Below are 17,427 nucleotides of genomic sequence, written 5' to 3' on the forward strand. Positions count from 1 at the left end.
AATCCCAGCACTTGGGAGGCTGAGACAGGAGGATCGCACAGGTTCAAAGCCAGCCTCAGCTACTTAGTGAGGCTCTCAGGAACCTAGTGAGACCCTGTTTCTAAATAAAATATAAAATATGTCTGCGGTGTAGCCTGGAAGTAGAAAGTCCCTGGGTTCCATTCCCAGCACCAAAAAAAAAAAAAAAAAAAAAAAATTTTAAATATAAAATAGGGCTGGAGGTATAGATCAGAGGTAAAATAAATGCCCCTGGGTCTAATCCCCAGTACAGAAATATATATATATATATATATATATATATATATATATATATATATATATATATATATATAGGGTTGGGGGTATAGTTCAGAGGTAGAATGCGCCTGGGCTCAATCCCCATTACCAAAACAAAACAAAACAAAACAAACAAACAAAAAAGGCCTTCGATACAAATAAAGTTGGTTGTCCTTTTTAAAAACTGTATGCCCTATGTAATGTCATGGTGCAAGGTAAACAGATGAGATGCCCAGATTCAGTAGAAGGGGAAGCCATCCTCAGACAAATTCTTAACTCAGTCCGCACCGGCTATTTAAAAGAAAACCCCAAGCATTTGAGAGGCTAAGACTAGAGGATCGCATTTTGCAGACAGCCTTAGCTACTTAGTGAGGCCCTTCACAACTCAGTGAGACCCTGTTTCAAAATAAAGAACAATAACTAGGGCTGGGGCAGCCGGGCGTGGTGGCACACCTGTAATCCCAGCATTCGAGAGGCTGAGACAGGAGGATTCGCAGTTCGCAGACAGCCTCAGCTGCTTAGTGAGGCTCTGTGCAACTCAGTGAGACCCTGTTTCAAAATAAAGACTAAAAAATAGGGCTGGGGGTGTAGCTCAGAGGTAGAACGCCCTGGGTTCAATCCCCAGTACCACAAAAAGAAAAAAGAAAGATTTTGTATGACCTAAGGTTTATCCTAAGATTGTCCCAAATGTTGAAAAGGACTAGGATAAAAACCAAAAGGGCTGAGGCAAGTCACAGAAGGTTTCTGGAATGTTGGAAAAAGAATAAATTTTATTGAAGAGTATATTGCTACTTAAAAGACATAGTAAATTTCTATTAAGCCTACCTCTCTTGAGACCTCTACATGCCATTCTATTACTACTCATATTTGACCCATGGTTACTAAATTATGTGGTTAAGTCCGCCTTCAACAGTCAAAGACATCAAGTTCCAGTTGATGCTCCAGATAATATTCCAGATGAACATCTGCCGGAGCCCCTTGACATCCATGGACATCTAAACATCGGCTGATCTAACCCCCACAAGTGACTTCCTCACACCACTCCATCCCCTCTCAGCATGGAAGTAGCTTGATTGCCTTTCTTCATCCCCATTCCCTTTAGCCTGACAGGTAATTAAAAGAAAGAGGGAGGAATGCGCCAGTATTGGAAAATTGTTCCGGTATTAATTTCCAAAATGTAAAAAAGCAGTCAGAGCCTGAGTGTTGCACAGGCACTCAGGCAGGGAGGGGCAGCGGCTGTTACAACGCAGAGTGTCTTTCTCTGCCCTTCCTCCTAATTTTTACCCAGAGGAAAGCCTTTAGCCCTAAAAATATGTAGAGACAATTAAAAACCCTAAGACCACAGTGAATATGCCTGGGGTATTTCAAAGCCGTAAATATAGGGTGGAAGCCAGGTAGATTATTGACCCCTGCACTTAGTAAGTGCGCTGTCTGGAGCAAAGAGGCACCACCTGGCTAAGAAATGTTACTAGCCCATTGCCTTGGTAATGCTAATAGATACCATACAAAATCTAGTCTGGGGTCCCGAGATGGGGTCAGAGTTTTATTTTCAGGCTCTCCAGTGTGCGTCATCAGCATCCTGTTTTTTTTTTCCTCTTCTCTATTTCCTACTGATTTTGTAATAAAGATTTGTTAAAGCTGCTCCAAGCTGCCTATTCACTTTAATTTTCCTATTCAACAAATTTTAGTTGAACAAAGGAAAATAGCCCACAGCGTTATTTATAACCATAACATGACAATTCATAAAAATCAAGGGCCAATGGTGCCGCTCAGCAATCGTTTGCCTATGATACACAGGGCCCTGGGTTCAAAAAAGGCGAAAAAGTTTCTTTTCTGACAACAGAATAAGAACCAAAAATAACTTAAGCTTCCTACCTGCATTCACTGTTTATATCCCAATGTTTCAAAAAGAAGGAGTAGGTAGGTACATTTGGGATTTGTATGCGAGGAGTATGGCTCCCAATTCTTGTTGGAATTACAGTGTGATGCTTTCCCTCTGAGCAGATCCTGTCACTGTTTCTGGCATAATAATTTTTCCTATATTATTTCCATTTTTTTTACAACCTCATTCAAAGCTCTAAAGGACCTGAATTACAAACTAGCAGTGCTAACTATCAGGGTTTATATAATACGGCAATGTAACTATAAATCATAGTAAACTTCTATAAAATTTTGTCAATGTTAGGCTGTAACTTAACACTATGATTCTCAAATCCAGCTGTAAATCACCTGGTAACCTTTATAAAAAACAAAGTAGTCAGGAGTGGTGGCACACGCTTGTAATCCCCTTACTTACTTGGGAGTAATCTCCCCTTACTTGGGAGGCGGAGACGCGAGGATTGCAGCAGGTTTGAAGCCAGCCTCCCTGGCTTAGGAGACCCTGTTTCCAAATAAAAATATAAAAATAGGTCTGGGAGTATAGCTCGGAGGTAGAAGGGTTTCCAGAAACCCCAGTACCACCAAAAAAAAAAAAAAAACCCAAATAAACAAAAAAACTAACAAGCCAGATGTGGTGGTGCACATTTATAATCCTAGTACTTGGGAGGCTAAGACAGGAGAATTTCAGTTCTCAGAAAGCCTCAGCTGCTTAGACTTTCTGCAATTTAGTGAAATCCTGTTTCAAAATAAAAAATAAACCAGGTGTGGTGGCAGTGCACACTTGTAATTCCAGCTTGGGGAGGCTGAGACAGGAGGATTGCAGTTCAAGGACAGCCTCAGCTACTACTTAGTGAGGCCCTTTTGCAACTCAGTGAGATCCTGTCTCAAAATAAAGAATAAAAAATAGGGCTGGGGGTGTAGTTCTGAGGTAGAATGCCCCTGAGTTCTATTGCCAGTACAGCAAAAAAAGAAGAAGAAGAAGAAGAAGACGAAGACAAAGACGAAGAAGAAGAAGGAGGAGGAGGAGGAGGAGGAGGAGGAGGAGGAGGAGCTTTTCAGCTGATAATTCTAAATAAGTCAAAATGGATATTATGGTTTTAGAAAGGTAATAAAGAAATTTCAAATGCATTTTGATTGTGAATGGGACATTTTATAAAATACATAGCAATATGTTCTTAAGATAATATGTTACATCCTCCCCCAAATCTTTGCAGTTATGGAATATTTTGAGCATTATGTTTATCAGTAACAGTAGTACAATGTGTACTGCTATGTTGTTTGATGTTCCACAATCAGCATATATTATTTTTGTAATTTTTTTTTCTGGTGGTACTGGGGGTGGAACCCAGGGCCTTTCTACCTCTGGGCTATACTCCCAGACCTATTTTATATTTTATTTGGAAAGAGGGTCTCACTAAGTTGCCTAGAGCCTCACTCAGTAGCTGAGGCTGGCTTCGAACCTGCGCGATCCTCCTGTCTCAGCCTCCCAAGCGCAGGGATTACAAGCGTGCGCCACCACGCCTGGCTTTTCTTTTCTTTTTTTAGGGCAGTAGTAGAGATTGAACCCAAGAGCTGTCCACTTCTATGCTATAACATCAGCCCCCCCCGCCCCTGTGAGTGTGTGTGTGTGTGTGTGTGTGTGTGTGTGTGTGTGTGTGTTACTGGAGATTGAACCCAGGGTTATTCTACCTCTGAGCTATACCCCCCAGTCCTATTTTTTGTATTTTATTTGGAAACAGAATCTAGCTAAATTGTGGAGGGCCTCACTAAGTTGCTGAGGCTGGCTTTGAACCTGTGATCCTCCTAACTCAGCCTCCCCAGTACTAGGATTACAGGTGTACACCACCATGCCTACCTGCACCAGCCCTTCTTTATTTTTTGTTTTGAAATAGGGCCTTGCTAGGGTTCTGAGGCTGTTCTTGAACCTATGAGCCTCCTGTCTCAGCTTCCCAAGTACTGGGATTAAGGTATATGCCACCATGCTCAGCTATTTTTGTAATTTTTTTATAAAAAATAAAAAACATTTGGGCTGGGGATGTAGCTCAGTGGTAGAACATCTGCCTCGTATATATGAGACCCTGGATTCAATCCCCAGTACTGACAAAAAAATAAATAAAAATTTTCCCAGCATTCAGGCGGTTGAGACTGAAAGATCACAGTTCGCGGACAGCCTCAGCTACTTAGTGAGGCCCTTTGCAACTCAGTGAGACCCTATTTCAAAATAAAGAATAAAAATACAGCTGGGGGTATAGCTTGAAGTTAGAATGCCCCGGGGTTCCATCCCCGGTACCAAAAAAACCTTTTTTTTCAATATTTGTATTCCATAAGATAGAGAAGCTCAAAACATCAATGTGAATTCTATTCAAAAGAGATAAACTATACTGACTTACCTAATAAGACCATAAACTACCATGTTCAATTTTTTCTAGAAAATGAGACAAAACCAATTTATTCAAACATCCAAGAATGTCACAGATGTCAGAAAAGGGCTATAAGAAGGCAAGATCTACTGTCCCCTGCAGACTGCTATTTGAATGGTATCACCAATCTTACTTTCTAAGTGCTAAGAAATCTACCTCCCCTCCCCCACTCCCAGGTAACCTAGAGTCACTCTTGTGCCAGGATCTCTGGAAAGGTTCTATTAAATGTGTTATCTAGGAGAAGAGGAGAGCTAAAAATAGTTCTTGATATGGTGTTAATAATAGAACCTGGAAACAGCCTAAATGGCCAAGAATATTGGTTTAATATAATAACATATTCATAAGCCAGATTATCATAGAACCACAGTCATAAATTTGAAAATTATTAGCCGGGCATGGTGGCGCACACTTGTAATCCCAGCATTCAGGAGGTTGAGACAGGAGGATTGCAGTTTGCGGACAGCCTCAGCTACTTAGTGAGGCCCTCCGCAACTTAGTGAGACCCTGCTTCAAAATAAAGAATAAAAAATAGGGCAGGACATGTAGCTCAAAGGTAGAATGCCCTGGGTTCCATCCCCAGACCCACACACACAAAAAATTTAATGGCATATGAAATATTCATAATATTCATAATACTCATAATATAAAGTGAGAAAAATGAAAACCATATGTGCATACTTACATAAACAAATATGTTGTGTATGTAGGACTGAGGAATGGACCTAGGGACATTCTACTACTGAGCTACACCTCCCAGCCCTTCTTATGTTTTGAGACAGGGCCTCACTAAATTTCCCAGGCTGGCCTCAAACTTGTAATCTTCCTATTCAACTGCCTAAATCCTGGGATTACAAGTGTGTCCCACCACACCTGGCTAAATACACACACTCACACTCACACATATACTTTACATTATATGTACACAGAAAAATAAATTTGGAAGGAAACACATCACAAGAGAAGATGCAGGTGGGTATATAGCTCAGTGGCAGAGTGCTTGTCTAGCAGGTGCAAGTCCCAGGGTTCAATCCCCATCATTTCCAAAAATATAGAGAGAAAGAAAGGGCACACACACGTGCCCTGCAAGTGTGCAGGAAGCTGTTGTTTCTAGGTTCTAGGGTCAGAAATTATCTTTAACCTAACCAGGCGTGGTGGTGCACTCTTGTAATCCCCGCGCTTGGGAGGCTGAGACAGGAGGACTGCGCAGGTTCAAAGCCAGCCTCAGCTACTTAGTGAGGCTCTCAGCAACTTAGTGAGACGCTGTTTCCAAATAAATTATAAAATAGGTCTGGGAGTGTAGCCTGGAGATAGAAAGCCGCTGAATTCCATCCCCAGTACCACACAAAAAAATTAAAAAATAAAATAAAATGTCTATTTTTATAAAATACTAGCTTTTATTTTATTTTTATAGTACTGGAGATTAAATCCAAGGGCATTCTATGTCCAAGCTACACACCCAATCCTATTTTTATTTATTTATTTATTTATTTATTTATTTATTTATTTATTTGCGGTACTGGGGGTGGAACCCAGAGGCATTCTACCTCCAAGCCACACCCACTAGCCCTATTTTTTATTGTTTATTTTTTTAAACAGGGTCTCACTGAGTTGCAAAGGGCCTCACTAAGTAGCTGAGGCTGTCCGTGAATCATGAGCCTCCTGTCTCAGCCTCCCAAATGCTGGGATTACAAGTGTGCACCACCACACCTGGCTCTATTTTTTAATTTTAATTTGAAACAGGGTCTCACTAGGTAAATGAAAGTCTAAGTTGCTGAGGCTGTCCTTGAATCTACAATCCTCCTGTGTCTCAGCCTCCCAAGTACTGGGATTACAAGCATGTACAACCACACCTGAAAAATACTAGCTTTTAAAAAGAAATCGTTAGCCAGGCATGGTGGCACACGCTTGTAATCCCCGCACTTGAGAGGCAGAAACAGGAGGATCGCGCAGGTTCGAAGCCAGCCGCGCTGGCTTAAGAGACCCTGTTTCCAAATAAAAATATAAAAATAGGTCTGGGAGTGTAGCCCGGAGGTAGAAGGATTTCCAGGAACCCCAGTACCACCAAAGAAGAAAGAGAAAGAAAGAAAGAAAGAAAGAAAGAAAGAAAGAAAGAAAGAAAGAAAGAAAGAAAGAGAGAGAGAAAGAAAGAAAAGGAATTGTTATTGTTTAAAATAACTGCATTTTAGCTAAGCATGGAAGATCCAGGTTCACAGCCTGCCTCAGCTACTTAGTGAGCCCTCCACAACTTAGTGAGACCCTGTTTCAAAATAAAGAATAAAAATAGGGCTGAGGTGTAGCTCAGAGGTTGAATGCCCCTGGGTTCAATCCCCAGCACCACACACACACACACCCTGCATTTTAGCCAGGCGTGGTGGTGCACCCCTGTAATCCCAGTACTTGGAAGGCTAAGACAGGAGGATCGCAGGTTTGTGGATAGCCTCCGCAACTTAATGAGATCCTGTTTCAAAATAAAAGATAAAATCAGGCTGGGAGTTTTAGTTCAGAGGTATAATGTCCCTTATGCTCTATCCCCAATACCAAAATCTATATAAATACATAAATAAAGAGCTTGCATTTTGACCCTGTCATTGTAACCTTCTCCCATTTCCAAACAATTGGGTATTGTGAGGTTAACAGGTTGCCAGCACAGGAACTCAAATCTTGAGAAGCATAACAAAGATGGTTTCAGTATAGAGAAGCAAAAACATACACTCTAAAGTTAAAAAAATAAATAAAAAAGGAGGAGGAGGAGGAGGAGAAAAAGGTATGCTGGGACAAAACTATAAGAGGAAGAAAAGAGAGATCTGGGTCAACCTGAATGAACATCTAAAGAAAAAGCCATCCCAATCTCAGGGTATCTCTAGGAACACCCGTGACAAAGAATTTCAGTGATATCATGGTCTCACGTGAGGTCAGTCCAGAGGGGGTCAGCCTAAGGAAATCAATACATTGAATCACAAATTAACAACTTCACCTTACTGAGCAGTCCAAAGAACTACTTTTCATCTCAGTGATGTGTGTGTGTGTGTGTGTGTGTGCGCGTGCTGGGGACTAAACCCAGTGGCATTCTACCTACAAACTATACCCCCATCCGATTTTTTTATTATTTATTTTGAAACAGGGTCTTATTAAGTTGTGGAGGCCTCACTAAGTAGCTGAGGCTGGTTGTGAACCCTGATCCTCCTGTCTCAGCCTCCCAAATGCTGGGATTGCAAGCGTGCGCCACCAGGTCCGGCAAACCTCAGTGATTTAAGTAAGATTAAAATCAATATGCAATTCAGCTTAAAAGTACAGTAAAAGTAGGTGCAGACAGAATGCCCCTGGGTTCCATCCCCAGTATTGCAAAAAATAATTTTTAATTTTGCTTCTATACCTGGTTTTAAAAACTTCCTTGGAGCCAGGCACAGTGGTTCATGCATGTAATCCCAGAACTCTGGAGGCTGAGGCAGGATGATGGTATAAGGTCAAGGCCAGCCTTGGCAACTTAGTGAGACCCTGTTTCAACATAAAACATTTTAAAATGGGCGGGGATATAGTTGGAGGTACAACGCCCTGGGTTCAATCACCAGTTATCCCCCCCAAATTTCCTTGGAATAGAACCAGAAACTGAAAGCAAGCATATCTGTGAGCTAAGGAAGGCAATCGTAAAGAGGCTGCTTCACCTGTGTTTCCCTTCTCATCTTCTCGGATATGAAGGTCCTTCATGGATGTCTCCAATTCTAGAAGATCTCGTAGGTCTTCCTTGTATACTTCTATGTAGGATACTTTTATAGTAAAGTTGACGCTGGGATTTTCAGAGATGCTTTGAAATATTTCTTGGATAGCTCGAGGAATGATTCCCTTTTGACCCTCTACAACTGAAGCTAAAATCGTAGAGAAGAAAAGCATGTCTAGAACTTGAAATATAAGAGGAAAGCTACAATCCAAACTTTACACTTAACAAATTTTCTTATGTTTTTATATTATAAAAGATTTTAAACCACAAAACAATAAAATTCACACATAAAAGTTTTTACTTGAGCCAAGTATGATGGTACATCCCTGGAATCCCAGTACTTGGGAGGCTGAGACAAGAGGAACACAAATTCAAAGCTAGCCTCAGCAACTTAGCAAGACTCTGAATAACCTAGTGAGACCTTGTTTCAAAATAAAATATATATAGGGCTGGGGGTATAGCTCAGAGGTAGAATGCCCCAGCTGGGCATGGTGGCACACATTTATTTATTTATTTATTTTAATTTATTTTTATTTTTATTTTTATTTTATTTTATTTTTTTGCAGGTCGAGGGATGGAACCCAGGGGCACTTTACCTCTGAGCTACACCCCCTACCCTATTTTTTATTCTTTATTTTGAAATCAGGTCTCACTAAGTTGCAAAGGACCTAAGTTGCTGATGCTGAACCGTGATCCTCCGGTCTCAGCCTCCCGAATGCTGGGATTACAAGCATGCACCAACACGCACAGCTGGTGGCACACATTTATAATCCCAGTACTTGGGAGGCTGAGAGAGGAGGATCACAGGTTCACAGTCAGCCTCAGCAAATTAATTGGATTCTTTGTGTGTGTGTATGTGTGTGTGTGTGTGTGTGTGTGTGTGTGTGTGTGGTACTGGGGATAGAACCCAGGGGCTTTTCTACCTCTGGGCTATACTCCCAGACCTATTTTATACTTTATTTGGAAACAGGGTCTCACTAAATTGCTGAGAGCCTCACTAAGTAGCTGAGGCTGGCTTCGAACCTGTGCGATCCTCCTGTTTCAGCCTCCCAAGTGCTGGGATTACAAGCGTGTGCCACCTCGCCCTGCTCCTACCCTAGCTTTTAAAAAGATCACTGTGAGAGCCAGGTGTGGTGGTACACACATGTAAACCCAGTACTTGGGAGGCTGAGACAGAAGGATTGCAGGTTCATGGCCAGCCTCAGCTACTTTGTGAGGTCCTCTGCAACTTAGTGAGATCTTGTTTCAAAATGAAAATAAAAAGCCAGGTGTGGTGGCTTTATTTCTTCAAAATAAAGAATTAAAAAAAAAAAAACAGGGCTGAGGGTGTATCTTGGAGGTAAAATGCCCCTGGGTTCAGTCCCCAGTATCTCACCAAAATAAATAAATAAATAAATAAATTTAAGAGAACCCTATATCGATCACCAAGTACACAAGAATTATAGCCCAGGGCCTCCATATTTTAAAGACAAGTTTACATAATAAATAACTTCTAGCAGATAGAGATAAAAAGACAAAAAAAAAAAAAACTCCCCAAGGACTCAGAGGATGATACAGGCCTTTTTCAAAGAGGACATATACCTTGCGACCCCTGACCTTGTTAACCAAGTAACACATCTTGGTCATAGCAAAGGCTCCCACCACAGAGATATGGGTAGGCCTGCGCCTGCTTTAGTTCAGGGGGAGCTATAAAAGACTATTGGTTAAGCAGCATGGGAGATAATGAATCTTTATAAAAACCGTTCTATGTTCAAAACCCTAGTGTCTTTACTTTCAAGGCACTCCATTGCATTTTCTCTGATAGAGTGCTTTATTGTTCTGTCCCTACTTTCTACTTTTTTTTTTTTTTTTTGGTGGTACTGGGGTTCCTGGAAGCCCTGCTACCTCCGGGCTACACTCCTAGACCTATTTTATATTTTTATTTGGAAACAGGGTCTCCTAAGCCAGCGCATGCGGCTAGCTTTGAACCTGCGCGACCCTCCTGTCTCTGCCTCCCAAGTGCGGGGATTACAAGCGTGCCACCACGCCGGCTCTACTTTCTACTTTGTAATAATAAAAATTGCCTAAGCTTTTAGCAGTATAGTTCTATTTTTTCTAAACCAGCTAAGGAGCCGGGCGTGGTGGCGCACACTTGTAATAAAATATAAATATAAAAAAGGTCTGGGAATATAGCCCAGAGGTAGAGAGCCTCTAGGTTCCACCCCTAGTACCACCAAAAAAAATAAAAAATAAAAAAATAAACCAGCTAAGGACAAGAACCCACGTTGACATCGCAAACCATTACAACTATGAGAATGTAAAATGGTACAGCCTTTTTGGAAAACCATTAATATAAAAAATTTAAACATACCAGGTATGGCAGCACAAGCCTATAACCCCATACTTGGGAGGCTGAGACAAGATGATTGCAGGTTTGAGGATAGCCTCAGCAATACAGCAAGACTGTCAGCAGCTTGGTGAGAGCCTGTTGTTAAAAAAAAAAAAAAAAAAGCCGGGAAGATGGTGACCGAGAAAAGCGGGGCTTAAGAGCTCCGCTAACAACCAATCTCCATTACCACAAAATCAGCGCCTTTCATAGCCAGAAAACACCATCACCAGAGAAACAAAAAAATCACCAGGCTCCAGAGAGAAAGCGGACTGAGAACAGAGCTCAGAGCCACAGAGGAGATACACCGGCCTCGCGCCCGAGGACGCGGCAGCAGCGCCATACTGCCGGCGGCAGTGGTGAATTCACCAGACAGCTACAGCAAGCCGAGGTGAACCGCTGCGGAACAGCCAGGCGGGATTTCTCGGCGCAGAGAGCATCTAAAGCTCCCAGTGGCTGAGCTCAGCACACGCTGCAGGGATTCAGAGTGGAAATCAAAACCAAGAAGAAAAACACCAGCCCCATGGCCGAGGGCGTAGCAGCGGCGCCATATTGCCACCGGCCGCAGCAGCAGCGAATTCAGCGAAGCCAGTACAGCTACATCTGCGTACTCAAGAACAGTGAGTAAAATTGCGGGCCACAGAGGAGAAATCCCAGTACTGTACTCCCTGGGACTTGACCCAGTGGAGGAGGGTCGGTGGCAGAGATATCACACCATAGGAGAACGGGCAACCTGGCACCCCCCACAGTCTAAAGCAGCCTCTATCGACTCTCTGGGTCGGAGACTCTGTGATACAACCCAGTAAAGGAGTAGTGGGGTCTGAGATACTACTGACCGAAATCCAGAACACCTTAAGTGAAGTCATAGTGACCCAAGGGAAGAACCCAGAGAAGGCACAAACCTCCGAAATCATGGGAAAGAGGAATAATACTGGAGCAATGAATGCCCACAACCCCACAACATCAGAACCCGATAAAACAGAAAATCAGAGATTTCTAGAAGATCAAATCAGGAAAATAACTGTAGAAATAATAGAGGTGCTTCGAAAAGAACTCAGAGAGAGCCAAAAGGAGATAAAGGATGCAATTAATGAAGTAAAGGCCTCAATTCAAAGCACAAACAACCGATTAGAACACATGGAGAACAGAATCTTGCTCTTAGAAGATGATCATTCCAAAAATGAACGCATACTTTCTAATCTAGAAAAAAATATCCGACAGCAGGAATCTGATATTGAAGAAATATGGGCCCATTTTAAGAGAGCTAACCTAAGAATAATTGGAATAGAGGAGGGAAAAGAAAGTGAAACCAAAGGGATCAACAATCTCTTCAAGGAAGTAATAGAAAATTTTCCAGACATAAAGCAAGAGGTTGATACACAGGTCCAGGAAACTTATAAAACTCCCTTTAGACAGGATCGGAGAAGAGGATCCCCACGCCACATAATTGTCAAAATGACCAATGTGGAAGCCAAGCAGAGAATCTTAAAGGCAACAAAAGCAAAGGGCCAAGTGACATTCAGAGGCAAACCAATTAGAATCACTCCAGACTTCCCAAACCAAGTCATGAGAGCCAGAAGGGCTTGGAGTAACATATTCCAAACTCTGAAAGAAAACAACTTCCAGCCAAAAATTTCCTACCCAGCAAAACTTTCTATCAAATTAGATGGAGAAATAAGAAGCTTCCATGACAAACAGAAACTGAAGGAATTTATGTCTTCAAAACCAGCACTAGAGAAAATACTCAAAGAGATTAACTACAAAGAAGAAATAGGTAACACACACCAGAACTAGAGAAACAAGATTTTCCATCCAACAGACAACTAAGATTGGTTATCAGTGGAGATTCATTATTTATGTTAGTCTTTTACCTATCTCTAAAGGGTATTGTTTGCCTTTATTGTTGTTAATTTTTAGGATTTCTAGTTGGAATATTAATATACCTTCAGATATAGCATTTGTGAAATATTTTATCCCATTCTATTAGTAACTGTTAACTCTGTTTACATTGTCTTTGGATATACAATATTTTTTAGGGAGTTTGTATACTCTTCTGTTGCCTGTGCCATTGAAATCATATCCAAGAAATCACTGCCAATTTCAATGTTGTGAGGTTTTATGACCCAGATTTTCTCCTAAAAGTTTATAGTCTTAAGATTTATATTTAGGTCTTTTATCTATTTTGAGTTAATATTTGTATATGGGATTAGGTAAGGGTCCAATTTTATTCTTTTCCATGTAAGTATTATTTTTCAACAATATTTAGTTAAAAGATTATTTTTTCCACCACCAAATGTTCGTGGAAACCTTGTCAAAAATAACTTGACAATATAGGGAAGAATTTAGCTCTAGGCTTTTATTTAGCTCCAATGGTTTATATATCTGCCTTTAGAACAGTACTACACTGTTTCAATTATTGTAGCTTTATATGGTTTGAAATCAGAAAATATACATCTTCTAGCTTTGTTCTTCTTCAAGATTGTTTTGGGTATCTAGAGTCCATATTCCATATTAGGATAGATTTTTTTCTGAAAAATAAATATATAAATATATGATAGTTTCACCTAAAAAATAGAAAACAAATATTCTCTGGTAAGAAAGAAAGTAAAAAGAAATATTGAAATGTTATCTTTAAGTCATCAAAAGCTTGGTATCAGACAAATGAAACTGTTATGTGAGATTGTCATTTTTAATTTTGGATAAATTGCTATAATACTAGATGTCAACCACTAAGCCAAGCATGGGAGGGAGGGATGGGGAGAGAATGGGGTGGGGATCGGGTGGGGGCTGACTGGGTGATGTGTGCATGTATGTCTACAAAAGTTTGTATCCCACTATGATGTATGAATACAGTGCACCAATAAAAATAAAAAAAGGAAAAAAAAAAAAAACCCATGCTGGGTGTGGTTGTAATCCCAGTACTTGGAATGAGGCCCTCCACAACTTAGTGAGACTTTGTTTCAAAATAAAGAATAAAAAATAGGGCTGAGGGTGTACCTCAGGTACACCCTCAGGTGTTTTGAAACAGGTCTCACTGAGTTGCAAAGGGCCTCACTAAGTAGCTGAGGATAGTCGTGAACCCGCGATCCTCCTGTGTCAGCCTCCCAAGTACTGGGATTATAAGTGTGTGCCACCACTCCTGGGTAGAAATTCACTTCTAACAGGCCTATACATTTTGTGTGTGCGGCACTCGGGATTGAACACAGGGGCATTCTACCTCTGAGGTGAGGAATGAACCCTTTACTCCAATAGGTTTACTGGGGATTGAAGGGACATTCTACCTCCAAGCCATACCCCAACCCCTTTTTTATTTTATGTTTTGGAAGAGTCTTGTTGGGTTGATGAATTTCTCGCTGTATTTCTGAGGTTATCCTTGAAACTCTGATCCTGTCTCAGCCTCCCAAGCACTGGAATTATAGGGGAAAGCACCATTTATTTTTTTTACATTTTCCCACAGAAAATACATTTCAAGCAGTAAAAGATTAGTTTCAAGTGAACAATTTGCTTTCAAGTAGATTACCGAAGTTTAGATTTTTAGCAACAAATATTCTAAAAAAAAATTTTTTTTCCCTCTTTCTTTCTTTTGCTTCTTTTACATCCTAGAAATCTGAACCTCTAACTTGGGTGACAATTTTTCACTTAATTTAAGATATAAGGCTGCCATCATGTGGCAAGTAAGAGAAGCTGTAGTTTTTTTTCCAAGAGGAAGAAAATAAAAACTTCATTTTAAAGCACTTCCAGGAATTGGCCAGAAGGTTTCATTATATACTATAATGTTTCAAACTATAGTATAAATATTCAATATAGATTATTCAGACTACACAAATGATCATAAATAGCTACCTTATTACCCATATCAATATGTAAAAAGGCAAAGTAATTTAAAAAGCTAAATTTCAAATAGTTATAATAAAGCTAGCATATGCATTTTGGTAACCTAAACATCACATCTGAGAGCTGGGGATATCACTCAGTGGCAGAGGGTTTCCCTTGCGTGTATGAGTCCCTGGGTTCTACCCCTAACACTGCAAGGAAAAAAATTAGAAAAACTAAATACCACATTTGCAATGTTGGTCTTATATTCCTGACATAAATAATGTCAAAGAGAAAACTTGTGTAATTTGATACTTCAACAGCCATCACTTATATAATATGTGCTATTCATTTATTTTCATAGTTATTTATTTAGTGGGGGGATACTAGGGATTGAAAACCACAGGGCATTTTACATCTGAGTTACACTCCCAGCCCTATTTTATTTTTATTTTAAAACAGGGTCTATGTGTGCATGTATGCCTCTATCATTCTGTACTGTATTAAGATGTATGAGTACAATGCACAAATAAAAATTAAAAAAAAAAAAGCAGGGTCTCACTAGGTTGATGAATCTCACTATTTGGTGAGGCTGTCATTAAACCTGTGATCCTCCTGTCTCAGCCTTCCAAGCACTGCAATTAGACGTGTGCCACCACACCTGGCTTATTATATGCTTTTTTTTTTTCAGTAATGGGGATTGAACACAGGGGCATTCTATCTCCAAGATACACCATAGCCTTATTATTATTATTATTATTATTATTATCTATAAACCTGTGATACTCCTGTCTTAGCCTCCCAAATACAGGAATTACAAGCATGCACCACCATGTATAGCTACTGAAAGGCTATAAAAAAGCCAGGCATAATGTGTAATCCCAATACTTGGGAGTCTGAGACAGAACGATCACAGGTTTGAGGACAGCCTCTGCAAGTAGTCAGTCTCTCATTAACGTAGGCAAACTCTGTTTCAAAATAAAAATAAAATAGATCTGGAGGTGTAGCCCAGAGGTACAATTTAGGGAGCAACTCAGGGATATCTTATTTCAAAAAATATAAATAAATAAAATAGAGCTGGGATGTAGTTCAGAGGTAAAACGCCCCTGGGTTTAATCCCCAGTACCACAAAAATAAAAAATAAAAAATAATAGAGCCAGGTGTAATCCCAGTACTTGGAGGATTACAAATTCAATGCCAGTCTCAGAAATTTAACCCAGGGGCATTCTACCTCTGAGCTATACTCCCAGCCCTATTTGTTTGTTTGTCTGTTTGTTTGTTTGCAGTATTGGGGGTGGAACCCAGGGACATTCTACCTTTGAGCTACACTCCCAGCCCTATTTTTTATTCTTTATTTTGAAACAAAGTCTCATTGAGTTGCAAAGAACCTCACTAAGTAGCTGAGGCTGGCAGCTAACCCCCATCCTGTCTTAGCCTCCCAAATGCTGGGATTACAAGTGTGCACCACCGTGCTCAGCTCTATTTGAAAACAGAGCCTCACTAAGTTGCGGAGGGCCTCGCCAAGTAGCTGAGGCTAGCCATGAACCTGCAATCCTCCTGTCTCAGCCTCCCAAGTACTGGGATTATAAACATGCACTACCATGCCAGGCTTTAGTGAGACTTTCTTCAACTTAGTGAGACCCCATTTCAAAATAAAGATAAAATAGGGCTGGGGTGTAGTTCAAGGTAAAATGCCCCTGGGTTCAATCCCCAATGCCACATAATAAATAAATTGTAAAAAATGGCCCAGGGTGTAGTTCCAAGGTAGAATAACCCTGGATTTAACCCGATTATCTTATTCATTATTTTGTTAATCAATCAATATGCTAAACACCTACTACGTCTCAGGTATTGTCATATTTTAGCTCCTATTTTCTCCAATAAAATCAAAGAGTATAAGAATCTTACCGACATGGCCTCCTCCGATGGTATACGTCTTCCCAGACCCAGTTTGCCCATAGGCAAAAACAGTTACATTGTAGCCCTCAATGAGTGACACCACTAAGGGCTTTATACATGTATTATAAACTTCATCTTGAGTGGAATTTTTGCCAAAAACAAAGTCAAAAGTAAAGACTCTATCTCTCCCGATGATGATTTGCTGGGTGTTCGGAATAACTCTCACACAAACTTGATGATTATGAAGAACTTCTTTACAGAGCAGAGGTCTAATTCTTACAGCAACTTTCACAGGTACTTCTTCCATGGCAGCTTAGATTTTACTAAATAAAGTATCTATTGTGAGAAGCATCCATTTTATGTCAGATCTGGACTCCTGTGTATAAAAATAAGACAAATTGTTATTATTATTGACTCCACTTAGCCTGATACACCATCTCTGACTTTAAAGCAAAGTCAGAGAAATTCTTTACCAACATACAATAGTTACAAAGAGTAAATCTGTCTTGTAAGGTACATCATTAATTTACTGATGGAATGATACACCTGGATCTGCTTCAAAATAATGCAGGGCGGGGACCATGACTTGGTAAATTATGAAGCTAAAGATAAGTACGTGGAGTGCCACCATGCCTTTACTTCTACAATGGTAATGTTCTCAGCCCATTTACCTGATTATTAAGTAATTAGGAAGTTAGAAAATTCAGACAAGTAAACAATTAAGGAGTTATAAATATATGTTAAAAGCAAATGTTTGTATTAACTTTTATAGGTATTTAATGAGAAGCATCCTTTTTGCCACAGATGTTAGAAGTCCATGGTTTTAAGGATTTCTATAAATCAATATAAATTTAAAACTAATTTTTAAATTAAAAAACAATCAAAACTAACAATATTGCTTTTTTTTATTTTTATTTTTTTTTTTGCAGTCCTAGAGATAGAATCCAGGGGCATTCTACTTCCAAGCTACACCCCCAGCCCTTTTTTAATTTTTTATTTTGAAACAGGGTCTCACTGAGTTGCAAAGAGCCTCACTAAGTAAATAGTTGAGGCTATCTATT

At 40.1% G+C, this 17,427-nt stretch overlaps 1 protein-coding gene across 5 annotated transcripts in view; it reads right to left on the reverse strand.

The window, feature by feature from the left end:
- KIF27 (kinesin family member 27) overlaps positions 1–16,673 on the reverse strand; it is a gene marked incomplete at both ends in the record, with an annotated part of 111,863 nt that extends 95,190 nt beyond the window's left edge. For 4 of the 5 annotated variants that reach the window (XM_080709267.1, XM_080709268.1, XM_080709269.1 and 1 more), the window contains 2 exons: positions 8,237–8,437; positions 16,376–16,673. In XM_080709267.1, the coding sequence (XP_080565393.1) occupies positions 8,237–8,437; positions 16,376–16,673 (499 nt within the window). Of the gene's footprint in view, positions 1–8,236; positions 8,465–16,375 lie in introns of all 5 variants that reach the window. The other variant, XM_080709265.1, reaches the window with a different exon arrangement.
- Between the last annotated feature and the right edge of the window lie 754 nt (positions 16,674–17,427).

The sequence above is a fragment of the Muscardinus avellanarius genome (genome assembly GCF_963383645.1).
Source record: "Muscardinus avellanarius genome assembly, chromosome: 13".
In the NCBI taxonomy this organism is placed as follows: domain Eukaryota; kingdom Metazoa; phylum Chordata; class Mammalia; order Rodentia; family Gliridae; genus Muscardinus; species Muscardinus avellanarius.